At 42.5% G+C, this 16,375-nt stretch overlaps 1 protein-coding gene across 5 annotated transcripts in view; it reads left to right on the top strand.

Annotated features, from left to right (window-relative positions):
- Positions 1–16,375, top strand: part of MGAT5 (alpha-1,6-mannosylglycoprotein 6-beta-N-acetylglucosaminyltransferase) — a 172,701-nt gene that overhangs the window by 58,574 nt on the left and 97,752 nt on the right. For all 5 annotated transcript variants that reach the window (XR_004002604.1, XR_004002602.1, XR_004002603.1 and 2 more), the window contains exons 3-4: positions 963–1,039; positions 3,174–3,263. Coding sequence is in view for 1 of the 5 variants with exons in the window: in XM_030579978.1 (XP_030435838.1) it covers positions 963–1,039; positions 3,174–3,263 (167 nt within the window). In the remaining 4 variants the exon portion in view is untranslated. The remainder of the gene's footprint in view (positions 1–962; positions 1,040–3,173; positions 3,264–16,375) is intronic.

The raw sequence follows: 16,375 nt of genomic DNA, 5'->3' as shown, positions 1-16,375 counted from the left end.
TACGCAGCTCCAAAGTTGCCTTAATGGTACTCTTTTGACTTAATACTTTTGACTGCCAAGTACCATCTTGTAAGAATTACATTTTTATTTTTTTCTCCACTATTGTAACCTGAAAAACAATTTAATTCCACACTAAAGTTTCTGCTGTTCATTACTACTATTTATTGAGTTCCAACAGTGTCCTCACCACTGTTCAAGCATAGGGGCTGATTCCCTTTAACCATGCAAAAAGTCCTGTTAGGCCTAATTGTCCTCTTACCACCAGCATAACTCCACTGAGCTCAGTGGAGATATTCTTGTCACTGGTGTCAGAGGCAATCGTACATATGGATTTCAGTGAGACTACTTGCATGTGTAAGGGCTTCCAGATCAGACCATGCTTTTGTCCAAATATTATTTTGAAAGGTGCTTACTTAGTTGAAAATTAAACAGGAGTTTTAAAAATTACTTTGTGCTTCAACATTTATTGCTATTGACACCAAAACTTGCAGTTTATCCATTTACTGCTGCCACAGAGACTACAATATTCTTTCTTTAATGAAAACGAGTCCTTGTGGCACTTTAGAGACTAGCAAATTTATTTGGGCATAAGCTTTCGTGGGCTAGAACCCACTTCATGAAATGCATGGAGTGAAAAAAACAGTAAGCAGCATATATAAAAGATGGCAACTCCCATCTTTTCATGTGCTATAATATTCTGCTTACTGTTTTTTTCACTCCATGCATTTGATGAAGTGGGTTTTAGCCCACGAAAGCTTATGCCCAAATAAATTTTAGTCTCTAAGGTGCCACAAGGACTCCTTGTTGTTTTTGCTGATACAAACTAACACGGCTACCACTCTGAAACCTTTCTTTAGTGAATTTGGATGGTGGTTCAGAAGTTCAAAGGGATGGATTTAGTATGTCTGTCAAAAGTGTAAATGAATATTACAGTTATGTTCTGTTGTTTTTTTTCTCTTCAGATCTCATTAATGGAGCCCAGGAACAGTGTGAATTGCCTCCTATGGATGGCTTCCCTCACTGCGAGGGCAAAATAAAGGTAATTGTGGTCTTCTGTTAAACTTTGTGTACATGTTATGTTTTTAAAATCTAAACTTTGTGTACATGTTATGTTTTTAAAATCTTGTCTGTTGAAAGAGGCCATTGCTGAAACAGTTGTAGATTTATAGATATAAGCAATTGAGATAAAAGCAGAATTCACTGAAGACAAGTACAGATTACATGCCATTATGGCACTTCTTATATCAGTGGTCTCCAAACTTTTTTGAGCACTCGCCCCTTGTTCTGGGCTGAACTGTCGAAGTGCAAAAAAAAAAAAGGGCACCGCTTGGACTCCCGGCTGAACTGCTGAGGGAAGGGAGGGGGGAAAAAAGGACTCCCGGATGAACTGCCGGGGTGGTGGTGGGGAAATGGACTCCCAGCCGAACTGCCGGGGGGGCGGGGGGAGCTCTTGGATTCCCAGCCGAACTGCCGGGGGGGCGGGGGGAGCTCTTGGATTCCCAGCCGAACTGCCAGGGGGGCGGGGGGAGCTCTCGGACTCCCAGCCGAACTGCCGGAGGGGGAGGCGGGAAGGGGGAGCCGCTGGCTCGGACTCCTGGCCAGACTGCCAGGAGGGAGAGAGGGGGAGTGCTCAGACTCCCAGCCGGACTGCCAGGAGGGAGAGAAGGGGAGCACTCGGACTCCTGGCTGGACTGCCGGGAGGGGGAGAGGGGGAGAATGGTGCTGTTCCGGCAGCGTTCCTCCTGCTGCGCACTCCGAAGGAGCCTCTTGTGCACCCCCTGGGATGCATGCACCCCACTTTGGAGACCACTGCCTTACATGAAGCCATTGTAGTATTACTGCTGGAAGAAAATGGATGATGTCCCTTGTTAAGGCATGGGATAAAACACCACATAGAGTCCCGGAGTATTTGGGAGGCTTGCTGTGTATCTTAGTATTCTGTCCCTTAATAGTTTGACTACATATCAGATGAAATTCAGAAATATTTAGGCCTCAGTCCTACACAAGTTTAGATATGTGAATAATCATATACACGTGAATAATATCATGGAACTGTTTGCACAACCAGAACCATAGATGGTAAACCCATTGGGCTGAAGTCCTTGCCCTATCTCTGAAGTGCCTACCTTGTTGTTGGCTGTGTGTATATATAGTTTAATTAGCAGATACTGAAAAATGTCAATTTCTTACTCAACCCAAAAACATTGAAAATTTTCAGTAATACCAGTTTTCTGGTAGAATTTTTTTCATTAAAAAAAATAAATAACTTGAAGGACCAATGAAACTGATTAGTGATTTAAAAAATGTAAATTCCTCTTGCTTAATTCATAAAAATGAATGAGTCTGAAATGTTAAAATTTGTTTCTGAAACTGTTTCAGATGTGATATATATTTTGATTATATACTTGGAATTTAAGGGGTATTTTAAAATTTTCTACTAAATCAAAAAGAGTACTTGGAAATAAATATTGATATTTATTGTGAATTCACTTTTAAAAAAAATCAAACTCTCCCTGGCCTATATGAACTCAATGACTTCAGTTTTGAACAACATAGATGAACTGGTTGCAAAACTGCTAAGTAATTTATGGCATTTGAATGCTAAATTGCTAATTTATAATCCTGAAGAGCAATTTATTTTTGGTTACTTTTTCTGATGACTTTACCAGGACAACTAATTCTAGGTAGTTCTTCATTAAAAGATTTTTTTTTTTTAATGAATTCTTTGCTTGTGTAAAGATGCCAGACTGACTGCACTGGTGCCTGAAGTGATCTGTTTGAACACAGAACAAGTGCAACATGTCCAGAGGCAATGTAAGCAGTGCCATGCCACCAACATGCCTCAGTCTTGGTCTGGAGAGAGTATGCAAGTCACCATTCAGTCTTTGAAGTCTGTTCTTATATGGCTGCCAGTTAGTGCTTAATATAGTCATCCATGGTGACCGCATATGGTGACCTAGCATTAGTGGCTTAAAAGAGATAATCAACTCATTTCTTATAGTCTGTGGTACAGTTTCCACAGCTTCTGTCACTACTGATTTTAGTCTGTTTCATCTCTTGACCTAGCTCTTCCCCTTCCCAAATTGAGTTCTGATGAAAATGTGGCTTTTTAAAGTTAACGGTTACACACAAGCCTTAAACCTAACAGACTGGCTATTTTTGTCTTGTTTCAGTGGATGAAAGATATGTGGCGATCGGATCCATGTTATGCAAGTTACGGTGTGGATGGGTCGACATGCTCCTTTTTTATTTACCTCAGTGAGGTCAGTAAGTCTGTCTTGAAGTGCATAACACCTACCATAAGGGAGCACTAAAATGTCTCAATATTTATGGATAATAACTTGCACAATTCATGTGGGAAAAGAAGAACAAATCTTGAACAGGAGTTCTGTGAGGATGTAGAGAGAAACTAAAATGATTTCTGAAGGGTGTTGCTATTATTTAGAGCTCCCTAGGTATGTCTGCCTTAGAGAATTGTACTGTTTTTGCTGGAGGTCCTGAAAATTCATCTCAGGTCTCATCTTATTGGGTCTCATGCAGCCCAAGTGAGTTAGTGGAAGGTGTACCAGAAGCAACACCTGGAGAGAGCCAGCGCCCAGCACCACCTCAAATTCAGTTTGCAGTTTGCACTAAAATTCTCTAGTGTAGTCAAAAGACTCTATCAAGTCTTTGGCCTTTCATAGTTTCTGAATTCGATTAATGTCATTGTTCTCTATTAAATCTGCCAAATTATTAGTAACAGCTCTCTAATGATTCCAGACAGTGATATGGTAAAAAGGCTAAAATTTCCAGAAATTAGCAGATTAAGATTAATGAATGAAATGCTTTCAGTGGTTTTCTCCTTATGGAATTCAGTTGTTCTCTCCTCCTATATACTGCATTACAGGAGTTAGGAATCTCCTTTAACTTGTAAGCCAAGGTTTCTTGAGTTCTTGGGTTTTTCTCTTGTGAAGTTTTGTTTTGTTTTAGTTTTTTGGTTTATTTTTGCATTGAACATATGGATTTGTCTTCTAAGACTTTTGTCTCCAGCTTGTTTCTTCCTCCCACGTTGTTACCACTCCTTGTTTCACTTCTGGAAGGCAGGTATAATTTGTTGGCTAAAACACTGTGTGGCAGGCACACTTCCATTTCCAGCTCTGTCGCTGACTTCTTGTGTGACCTTGGGCAAGTCACGTTGATCTCTCTCCATCTCGCATTCCCTATCTATAAAATGAGCTGCCTACTCAAAGATGTGTTTGTGAGCCTCAATCATTAATGCTTGTAAAGAGCTTTCAGATCTGCTGAGAGAAATATAGAGCTGGAAGGGACCTCAAGAGGTCAACTACATCTTCTGAGGCAGGACATGTATACCTTGAACATCCCTGACAGGTGTTTTTCCAAGCTATTCTTAAAAAACTCCAGTGATGGTGTCAAGGTTTTTTCCCCACTTTGAACTTTAGGGTGCAAAAAGTGGGGACCTTCATGAACCCTTTTAAGCTTAATTACTAGCTTAAATCTGGTACGCTGCCACCAGCCAGAATTTAGTGTCTGGCACACTTTCTGTTCCCCCAAAACCTTCCCTGGGGAACATAGATCCAAACTCCTTGGATCTTCAAACAAGGAGGAATTAACCATCGCTCCTCCTTTCCCCCCACCAATCCCTGGTGAGTTCAGACTCAATCCCTTGGATTTTAAACAAGGAAAAATCAATCAGGTTCTTAAAAAGAAAGCTTTTAATTAAAGAAAGAAAAGGTAAAAATTATCTCTGTAAAATCAGGATGGAAAATGCTTTACGGGGTACTCAGATTCATATAGACTAGAGGGAACCCACCCACCCCAGCCTTAGATTCAAAGTTACAGCAAACAGAGGTAAAAATCCTTCCAGCAAAAAGACACATTTACAAGTTGAGAAAACAAACATAAGACTAATCCGCCTTGCCTGGCTTTTACTTACAATTTTGAAACATGAAAGACTGATTCAGAAAGATTGGGAAAGCCTGGGTGTACGTCTGGTCCCTCTTAGCCCCAAGAGCGAACAACGAACCAAACAAAAAGCACAAAAAAAGACTTCCCTCTACCAAGATTTGAAAGTATCTTGTCCCCCTGTTGGTCCTCTGGTCAGGTGTCAGCCAGTTTCACTGAGCTTCTTAACCCTTTACAGGTAAAAGAGACATTAACCCTTAACTATCTGTTTATGACATGCCCCCCAAATCTCAGACAGTGTGGAACCACACTGGCGGTGATTTCTTCCTAGAACTTTAGAATAAACAGATTAATACAACACATGCACCTTTACATATACAATTAATTATGTAAAACTGCAAGACTTCTCACATTTCAAGGACAATTTTTAACCAGTTGATTCTGGGAAACTTTCACGGGAGAGTGCATCAGCTACTTTGTTAGAAGCTCCTGAAATGTGTTGAATTTCAAAATCAAAATCTTGGAGAGCTAAACTCTATCGAAGCAGTTTTTTGTTGTTTCCCTTGGCAGTATGAAGCCACTTTAGCGCAGCATGGTCGGTTTGTAGCTGGAAACACCTTCCCCAAACATATTGGCGTAGTTTTTCCAGGGCATACACAGTGGCATAGCATTCTTTTTCACTGATTGACCAGTGGCTTTCCCTCTCAGACAGTTTCTTGCTGAGAAACACGACAGGATGGAAGTTTTGATCCGGTCCTTCCTGCATTAAAACTGCTCCTACACCACGCTCAGATGCACCTGTGGTTACTAGGAATGGTTTGTCAAAGTCTGGCCCTTAGCACAGGGTCAGACATGAGTGTCGCCTTAAGCTGGGTAAAGGCCTTCTGAAACTCATTAGTCCACTTAACTGCATTCGGCTGGGTCTTTTTGGTCAGGTCTGTTAGTGGGGCAGCGATTTGGCTGTAATGTGGTACAAATCGCCTGTAATACCCAGCCAAGCCTAAGAAGGATTGGACCTGTTTCCTTGACTTTGGGACAGGCCACTTTTGGATAGCATCCACCTTGGCCTGTAGGGGGTTTATTGTTCCTTGACCCACCTGGTGTCCAAGGTAAGTCACTCTGTTTTGGCCTATTTAATGCTTTTTAGCCTTAACAGTTAGTCAGTCCTGCCTGCCTGATGCGCTCAAAGACTTTTTCCAGGTGTTCTGCCTATGAATCAGAAAAAATGGCCACATCATCGAGGTAGGCAACTGCATATTCTCCCAATCCTGCTAGGAGACCATCTACAAGTCTTTGGAAGGTGGCGGGTGCATTTCACAGCCCGAAAGGAAGCACATTAAACTCATACACCCTGCATTGGTGATGAAGGCTGACCTTTCTTTGGTGGGTTCATCTAGCGGTACTTGCCAGTACCCCTTGGTTAAGTCTATTGTAGAGATGAACTGGGCACGTCCCAATTTCTCCAATAGCTCATCGGTGCTTGGCATTGGATAGTTGTTGGGATGAGTTACAGCATTTAGCTTACGGTAGTCCATGCAAAAGCATATTTCCCCTTCTGGTTTGGGAACTAGAACCCCTGGAGATGCCCATGCATTGGTAGAGTGGCGGATTATACTCATCTGTAGCATGTTTTGGATCTCTCGTTCTATAGCAACTTGGGCATGAGGAGACACCCGGTAGGGTGGGGTTCTAATTGGGTGAGCATTACCTGTGTCAATCGAGTGGTATGCCCGTTCAGTCTGTCCTGGGGTGGCTGAGAACAATAGGGCGAAGTTAGTGCACAGCTTCTTGATCTGTTGCCGCTGCAGACGTTCCAAGGTTGTGGAGAGGGTCATCTCTTCCACGTCACTGTCACTTTTTCCGTCATAGTAGACACCTTCAGGCCACTCAGCAGCATCATCTCCCTGGAATGTAAACTGACAAACCTTTAAGTCTCTGGAATAAAAGGGCTTGAGAGAATTAACATGGTACTCTTTAGAGTTGAAGTGGGAAATGCTATGAGAGAGTTAACAGCTCCCAGGCGCTCTTGGACCATGAATGGCCCTTCCCATGGCGCTTCCACTTTATGGGCCTGTTGCGCCTTCAAGACCATAACCTGGTCTCCTACTTTGAAGGAATGCTCTCTGGTGTGTTTATCATACCAGGCCTTTTGCTCTCCCTGAGCATTATTTAGGTTTTCTTTAGCAAGGGCTAAAGAGTGTCAGAGGGTGCTTTGTAGGTTGCTTACAAAGTCTAGAATGTTAGTTCCTGGAGAAGGCGTAAACCCCTCCCATTGTTCCTTCACCAACTATAATGGCCCCTTAACCTCGTGGCCATAAACAAGTTTGAATGGTGAAAACCCTAAACTGGGATGTGGTACAGCCCTGTAGGCAAAAAGCAACTGCTGCAACACTAGGTCCCAATCATTGGAGTGTTCATTTACAAATTTACTTATCATGGCCCCCAAAGTTCCATTAAACCTCTCCACCAGGCCACTGGTTTGATGGTGGTAAGGGGTGGCAATCAAGTGATTCACCCCATGAGCTTCCCACAGATCACAGATCTTTCATGGTCCCTGCCAGAAAATTAGTTCCTGAATCTATAAGGATGTCGGAGGGCCAACCTACCCTGGCAAAAATGTCTGGTAAGGCCTGGTACACAGTTTTAGCCCTGGTGTTGCTTAGAGCTACTGCTTCCGGCCATCGAGTAGCAAAGTCCACGAAAGTCAGTACGTACTGCTTTCCTCTGGGTGTCTTTTTTGGGAAAGGACCCAGAATATCCACAGCTACTCGCTGAAATGGGGCCTCAATTATGGGGAGTGGCTGGAGAGGGGCTTTGACCTGGTCTTGAGGCTTTCCCACTCTTTGGCACACCTCACAAGACCAGACATACTTGGCAACGTCCTTGCCCATCCCCTCCCAGTGGAAGGACTTCCCTAACCTGTCTTTGGTTCTGTTCACCCCAGAATGGCCACTGGGATGATCATGAGCTAAGCTTAAGAGCTTTCTCCGGTACTTAGTTGGAACCACCAACTGTTTTTGAGGACGCCCGTCTTCCTGGTGTCCATCAGAAAGAGTCTCCTTCTATAAAAGTCCTTGTTCTACAACAAACCAGGATCGGTTAGAAGAGCTGAGAGGCCATGGGGTGGTCTGTGCTACCGCCCAAGCTTTCTGAAGGCTGTCATCTGCTTCCTGCTCAGTCTAGAAATGTTCCCTTGAGGCTGGAGACACCAGTTCCTCCTTAGACTGTGGACTTGGGCTTGGTCCCTCTGCAAGCAATGTAGGTGATGGGGTTGTTTTTGTTGATGGTGAACCGCTCTCCACTGGTGCACCAGGGGGTATTTCAGGCTCTGGCTGCGCCTCTTGGGTAGGGTTGTCTGGTGCTTCTGCTGCTTCAGGCCCGCTGGTGCCCTCTGGTGTTGGGGTTGGAGATGGGTTTGCAAGTGCTGGCGTCAATGCTGGCAACGGTTCTGGTGCTGGTCGCTTTTCCAGTTCCGGTTCTGGGACTAGATGCACTGTGACTGTTGCAGTCATTGGCAGGGGATCCGGGTCCACCACCTCTGTCTGGGTCTCTGGTAACACAGACGGGGCCCTTGTGGACGGCTCAGGAACAGGGATGGGTCTGGAAGCTTGGCTGCATGTAACCATTCCCACCCTCTTGGCCCGCTTCACCTGGTTGGCGAAGTCTTCCCCCAGTAGCACTGGGATGGGATAATTGTCATAGACTGCAAAAGTCCACATTCCTGACCAGCCTTTGTACTGGACAGGCAGTTCAGCTGTAGGCAAGTTTACAGATTTTGACATGAATGAGTAAATTGTCACTTGTGCCCCCGTGTCTCTCCACGCGATAACCTTCTTTCCGCCCACTCTCAAGGTTTCCCTTCGTTCCGAGGGTATTTGAGAGGCATCTGGGCCTGGGGATCTTTGGTGTGATGGGGGTGTAATGAACTGCACTCGGTTGGGGTTCTTGGGGTAGTTGACCTTTATATGTCCCAGTTCATTACGTTTAAAACATTTCCCAGCTGACTGGTCACTGGGCCGAGGTGGGTTGCTGGAGACTGGTGAGGTGGGACAATAGGGTGTCTGGGGCTTTCCTTGGGTTGTAGGTGGGGTCTTGGGTTGGCCCCAGTGATACGGTTTATTTTTGGTTTGCCCCCTGTGATATTCGCTCCCCTTGCTAGTAGCTTTTTTCTTTTCTGCCACTTCCACCCATCTGGCTCCAATCTCCCTCGCCTCGGTTACAGTTTTGGGTTTCCCATCTAAGATGTACCTTTCTATTTCCTCAGGAACACCCTCTAAGAACTGCTCCATTTGCATTAGGAGGGACAGCTATTCCAGAGAGTTAACATTTGCTCCTGATATCCAGGCATTCCAATTCTTTCCAATGTGGTAGGCGTGTCGGGTAAATGACACATCTGGTTTCCATCTTAGGGCTCTGAACTGCCGACGGGCATGCTCAGGTGTTAGCCCCATTCTGATTCTGGCCTTGGTTTGAAAAAGTTCATAATCGTTCATGTGTTCCTTAGGCATTTCAGCCGCCACCTCCGCTAAGGGAACACTAAGCTGTGGCCTCAGCCGTACAATGTACTGGTCTGTAGAGATGTTGTACCCATGGCAGGTCCTTTTAAAATTTTCTAAGAAGGCCTCAGTATCATCACCTGCCTTGTAGGTGGGGAATTTCCTGGGATGGGGAAAGGTACCTGGAGAAGGGTTGTTAGAGTTGGCTGTTCCATTCTGCTTAGCCTTTTCTAATTCCAGGGCCTCCCTCTGGAGCTCCAAAGCCCTTCTGGTGGTCAGCCTCTTTGGCTTTATCTTCCCTTTCATCTCTAGCTCTTTTTGTTTCATCTTCATAGTTCTCCTGCGGACAGCCTCTTCGGCTCTTTCTGCTCTCTCTCTCTCTCTTTCATCTCCATCTCTTTTTCTCTTATCTCTAGCTTTCTCCTGTGGTCAGCCTCTTTGGCTTTTTCTTCTGCGTCCAGCCTAGCCATTTCCTGTTTAACTGCTTTCTTGGCACTCATTTTTCTGCTTTCTTGTGCTGGCTGCACCCCTCTGCAGCTTACTGACTGGGATGCTTCAGCTCAAGCTGCTTGATTAACAGAAATTTTCTAACTTGCTATATCCGAGAGGTAGAAAGAAAGAAATCAATTCAACTTGTAAATGCCTTTTGCTGGCTGTCTTCTGGCTCACAGCTTGAAGCCTCCTCTTAACAAAGACCCTTGTTAAAAACTTAACACCTCTGCCCTCCGGCTGCTTTCCAAGCAGCTAGAAAGGAGAGAAAAAAAAATCCTACTGGCTTTTGGTTCCTAAAAATCCGAACCGCTGCTCACCATGTCAAGGTTTTTTCCCCCACTTTGAACTTTAGGGTACAAAAAGTGGGGACTTGCATGAACACTTTTAAGCTTAATTACTAGCTTAAATCTGGTACGCTGCCACCAGCCAAAATTTAGTGTCTGGCACACTTTCTGTTCCCCTAAAACCTTCCTTGGGGAACACAGATCCAAAACCCCTTGGATCTTAAAACAAGGAGAAATTAACCACCCCCCTCCTTTTCCCCCCAGACTTTCCCTTCCCTGGGTTGCCTTGAGAGGCTTCACACTGATCCAAACTCCTTGGATCTTAAAACAAGGAGGAATTAACCATCCCTCCTCCTTTCCCCCCACCAATCCTTGGTGAGTTCAGACTCAATCCCTTGGATTTTAAACAAGGAAAAATCAATCAGGTTCTTAAAAAGAAAGCTTTTAATTAAAGAAAGAAAAGGAAAAAATTATCTCTGTAAAATCAGGATGGAAAATGCTTTACAGGGTACTCAGATTCATATAGACTAGAGGGGGACCCCCCACCCCAGCCTTAGATTCAAAGTTACAGCAAACAGAGGTAAAAATCCTTCCAGCAAAAAGACACATTTACAAGTTGAGAAAGCAAACATAAGACTAATCTGCCTTGCCTGGCTATTACTTACAATCTGCAGATCTTACAGCATTTCCTAGCTGTGTCGAAGAGCAACTCTTTGAAGTACAGAGACTATGAAACTCAGTATGGTTGATAGTACAAATATAGTTCGGGTCAGATGGCCAGCCCTGGACCATCACACCTAGTTGGAAACACTTTCACAGATTTTAAGGCCATTAAACCATCTTGTCTGACCTCATGCACAACCCATGCCATAGAACTTCACTGCATTCAGTTCAATAATTTGTGACTCAAATATGTCTCAGTGAGTCATTGCTTTCAAATAAGATACGGTTAATCAATAAAATATTAAGCTATTTTATTGGGTGTGGCGCAAGATGGGTTTTATGCAGCATGTGTTCTTGGCGGGGAGGGCAAATCTTATATTTCAGCCTTTCTCATCAGGAAGGATGAATGTGTATATAATCTAAATGGTAGACGAGGTGCCTAAAGTTTTATTAGGTAACTATACATTTATAGATGCCAGGGAAATAAGGAAGAAAATAACTGAGTCATTTACGAATTGCATAATTAATCCATTATGAGTGTAAGCCAGTATCAAAAAGTTTATGCAAATATATAATTTTAGATATGTTTAACTTCCCTCTATTTTTATAAATAGGCTTTTCTGCTACCTGAAATTTTGGAAAATTAATTTATTTTTCCTTTCACTAAAGAGGAGATTTGTTCAATGGTGCTTGTACCAGACACCATATATTTTCAATATCAATTTGTACATGTTACTTCCATTGTAATTACTATGGTAGCTTAAGAGATTAAGTGATTGACAAGGATTTAGGCTGTTTGCAGACTTTTATTTCAAATGACTTTTTAAGTAACACTGAATTTGTGTGATTTTTGTGTTCATAGTGGAACAGAAGAACAGTTCTTTACTCGTCAATTTGTTTTTGTATTTAGGGAAGAACTGACAGAAAGGTCTTTGCTTTTTAGAGTTCTCCCTTGACAGTATGTAAAACTAATATTGGTGGAACATGCTATTAACCTTGAGTTTAAATTCAGCATACTTAATCCCATGATTAATGCCATGATTAATGCCCAACAGCAAAGGTTGAAAGCTTAAATGTTTGTGAATGCAAGCATGAAATGAAATTCTAATAACCACTACAATGGTGTGGATTTATGAGCTGTGTTGGCTGCTAAAGATAACTTGGAAATGGTGTTGCACAGAATAATTTGTCAAAGTGGGCCATGATGGAGAATTGATGGTTTATTATATGGGTGAAAAGCTGAATGATAAATTTGGCTACAGAACTCTGAGTGATGGGTAAGGGGAAGAGGGCAGCCACCTTAAAATATTAAAATACATTACTGTAGCAGGAACAAAAGTTGTTTTTTAAAGGTTTTTTCAATTCCACCTTAAAGTTCAGTGTATAGAAATAATATAGTTGACTATATACATGCAATATGTTGGAAATGACAAAACCTAGATAGATAAATAGATTAAACCTGGGTATATTCTCCCCTTGTTCTCTAACAGCCTCTGTAATCTAGTATGACAAGCATGTACTTTTTTTCAGATCTCTCCTCAGAATGCACTGCTTCCATGAAGCCCCTTTCAGTAGTAATATGGTTTGTATTTATAGATCTCAAAACACTTTACAAAGGTACCTACATATCACGCTTCACTTTAGACAGTGAAACCGGGGCAGGAAGGTGAAGTGACATGCCCAGTGTCACGTGGCAGCTTAGAGGCACACCTAAGATTTAGAGCTGGTTGGAACATTTTTGACAAAAAACAATTTTGTTTGTGAAAATCCTAATAATTTGTTACAAAAATTAATTTTTAAATTAGAATTTCCATTTTTGAATATTTTGCTCTGGAAGGATTGCGTTTCAAAATGAAATTTTTAAGTTGAAATGTATTTTTTATTTTTACATTTTCGTTACATATCAATAGTAATAGTACATAATGACGTCAAGTCATGTCGTATTATGCACTACTGTTACTGTCAAAATATGACATAATACAATAGTTGATATCTTCTGTTAGTTTATATTATTTTTAAAATCATTAAGGGTAACTGCTACTTAGTACCAAATTAAACATCTAATTTTCTATATTAGTGTCTCCTGTTCGTGGTGGTGTGAAACAGTGTGACCCTTCGATCTAGAATATAAGATAAACCCTCATTGTATTAATCAGAGGAGCAGCAGTTTTCAATATCCTAACGATAACTTGGAGTTGTTTTTCTAGGATACCAAAAATAGTTGCTCCTCTAACATTAAAAATAATTAAATGTTCTAGGTATTAGGGACTAAATATGTCTGTCTTTGGGATAAAAATTCACCCTTTTAACAAAGTAATTGGCTTGTTTTCTGAAACATAATTTTTCATTTACATTTTACTGCATACAGTCACTGATTCAGCTCTGACTTTCAGAGCTGACTTTGCTTCTGGGCAAAATGATCTCTTTGGAAATTCATGATTTATTCAGTGGAAAAGCTGTATTTCCATTAGAGAATCACAGATCTCATCATAAAATTGTAAGGAATAATTTTTCATAGGGTTTTTTATTTAATTTTTTGCTCATTGCCCACTGAGTTTTTATTTCATGCAGCCCTCTTTAATCTTCACCTGTTTACTAGCTTCCCTGTGGGGGCACTAATGCCATCTCTGAAGCAACCTTTTTGCTTCATTTAGAAGCCAGCCGATAGCTGTGAGGTGATTTGTATTTCTTCCCAGCTTTAGGTAATGTCAAAACAGCATCATGAAAAGTACTTAGACAAACTTGGTTAAATACATTTCAGTCTGAGACTTGCACGAAGAAAATAATAGGCCATAACTTCACTGGATTTCTGTAACACTTTGTGCCAAAAGCACATCTGACACACTCCTTTAGTGGGTACTGACCACTAGAAGGTGATAACCATATTCAATATCTAATGGAGAGGAAGGATGATTCCGTAGTTTAAGCATATTAGCCTTGGATTTGGTTCAATTCCTTGCACCACCAAAATTTCCTTAGTCGCTCTCTGCCTCAGTTTCCCATCTGTAAAATGGGAATAGTGCTTGTCTACCTCACAGGGGCATTGAGGATAAATGTTAACAAATGTCAGATGCCCAGATGCTATCGTAATGGGCATCTAAGGTGGCTTACTCATCTGTGCAACAGGGGCATAGCCATGGGTGGGCCTGGGTGGGCCAGAGTCTCACGAATCCATGGGCTGGGACTCCCACCCCCAGCTCGGTGTCCGTCAGCTCAGCCACATGGTGCGTCCCTCTCCTGCCGGCACCACATTCTGTTGCCCCAGTCTCCAGCCTCTAGTGGTGGGGTCAGAGACCGGGGCAGTAGTACATGGCACTGGCAGGAGAGAGATGTGCCACGTGACTGGCGTAACAGACACCGACCCGAGGGTGGGCGGAGCTCGAGTCCCACTGGTGTCCCCCTCCGCCCTACAGGTGCACTCCGCAGCCTGGGCAGCTTCTCTTCAGGTGCCTGCTGAGCGGTAAGAGCTGGTTGGAATGGATAGGGAGAAGGCATACCCCCCCATCCCTCCTATCGCTCTCCCCAGGGCATTGGATTCCTCCTGCCCCCTCTCTCGATCCTTTCTTCCACCCCTCCCACCTACCTGAAAGCCGTGGCCTACCCACCTTTCCCATCCTAGCTGCACCACTGGTGTGCAAAGTATTCTAAGAAGTACTTTTTGAACTATTTTGAAGGGCAGATATTTACAAAGATGCTCTCATGGTAGGTAATGTGGCTACATGTTGTGGGCCATTGGAGAGGAACATTTGTGTTGCAATTCCTGAAGAAATTAAACTTTCCCTAAGGCTAATTTGTGGCAGGTGATTTTTAGAGCAAGTCACTTAGCCTTTCTGTGCCTCAGTTCAGTTCTCTATTCAGTGGGGATAATAGCACTTCCCTGCCTCACAGGTGCTGAGAATAAATACATTAACGATTGTGAGTCTCTCAAATACTACCATAATGGGTGACTTAAAATTACAGTAGAGGATTTGTTTTTCAGTTCACGTACTAGACATACACCACTACTTCTCCATTCTTAGCATTTTCTTCTCCAGTCAGTTAAAAGATCAAAATAGAAATGCTGATCAAGAAAATTGGAAAGGCTGCAATTACCATAAATGTGTGCAACAGAATCATACGGTAGCTCAGTCGTGGACCATTTGCTTTCAGCTGCTGCTGTCTCCTTTTTAAAAGGGATCCAGAGCTATTAAGGTCTGTAACAGCCACGTCCAGAAAATGGCTGTTTCCACAGGGTGCTCCAAATCTGGCTGTATGAGTTGTACATTTAATTCTACTTTATTAGCTTGCCATCTGCGATTGCTAAGGGGGGCTGAATACTCCCTACAGTGGATAATCATCATTGGCCAAATGTTGAACACCATTATTTCCAACTTCTGAAATGGAGATTGGTCAGGGCATACTTAGATAAGCCACATCTTTGATAGGAGCAGCCTTGTAACAACAAGTTCTCAATGTTCTCCTCTGCCTGGCTTCAACAATGCCTAGTAATGCTTAATATACTCCTCCTTCCACTAACTATGCATCGCCTTTTTAAAATCCTTCCACGGGACTGGCATAAGTAACCAGAGGGGAGCTGTTCATTGCAAATAAGGACTTCCTACAACATCTGAGATCCACTGGAACAATGGCACTATTAATATCAAGTGAAATTTGTGTGGCCAAGAGTCAAAGCTTTCTCTTCAAATGGCCCACAACTCATTGTTAGAAAAGACCAGAATGAAGATGATTCTCAGTGTTTAGAAAACAAAACATAAAACCCAGTTCTTTGTCTAGCCTCTGCAGTCACCCCACCATCATTCCATTTAAAAAGAAAAAGATCATCACCTTTTTTACTGAATTAGGGAAGGAGAACTGGCTGCATATACCTTTGTGTTCCCTTCTGTAAATATATAAGCCTTTCAGATGCCACAACAATGGGCAGGGTTATAAAAAAAAAACTAGCTACATTCTTCACTGCTCATCCAGTAGCTACAGACATGTTGAACCCAGAATGCATTTCTGAGGGAAGCTATTTGAATAGATACAAGCTGCAAAACCAGTCCAAAATAAATAATCTGTATTAAACCTTGCAGAAAACAATAAGGCTGGTCAGCAAACTGCATGGAAGTCAAACTAATTGTGGGAGATGATTGACAAAGTAAATAGCACCTCATAATACTGAGTATCAAATATAATATCAGCATGGACACCCGATTATTATTTTTATCTATTATAGTAGATGCTATGTTATAGCCATTTGGGTCCCAGGATATTAGAGAGATAAAGTGGGCCAGGCAATAGCTTCCATTGGACCAATTTCCGTTGGTTAGAGAGACAAGAAACCCAGAGTGAGTACATTTCCCAAACTTGAAGAGCAGCTCTGTGTAAACTTGAAAATTTCTCTCTTACCAACAGTAGTTAGTCCAATAAAAGATATTACCTCACTCACCTTCTCTCTAGTATATACTTTGGTCCTTTACTAGAACAGAAGCTCATTATACTAGGCACTGTACAGACACATACCAGGATAGACCCTGACTCAGCTATAACAGAAAGCAG

This window comes from Gopherus evgoodei, chromosome 11 (assembly GCF_007399415.2).
Source record: "Gopherus evgoodei ecotype Sinaloan lineage chromosome 11, rGopEvg1_v1.p, whole genome shotgun sequence".
Classification (NCBI taxonomy): domain Eukaryota; kingdom Metazoa; phylum Chordata; order Testudines; family Testudinidae; genus Gopherus; species Gopherus evgoodei.
This window is presented reverse-complemented; position numbering and strand designations above follow the sequence as displayed.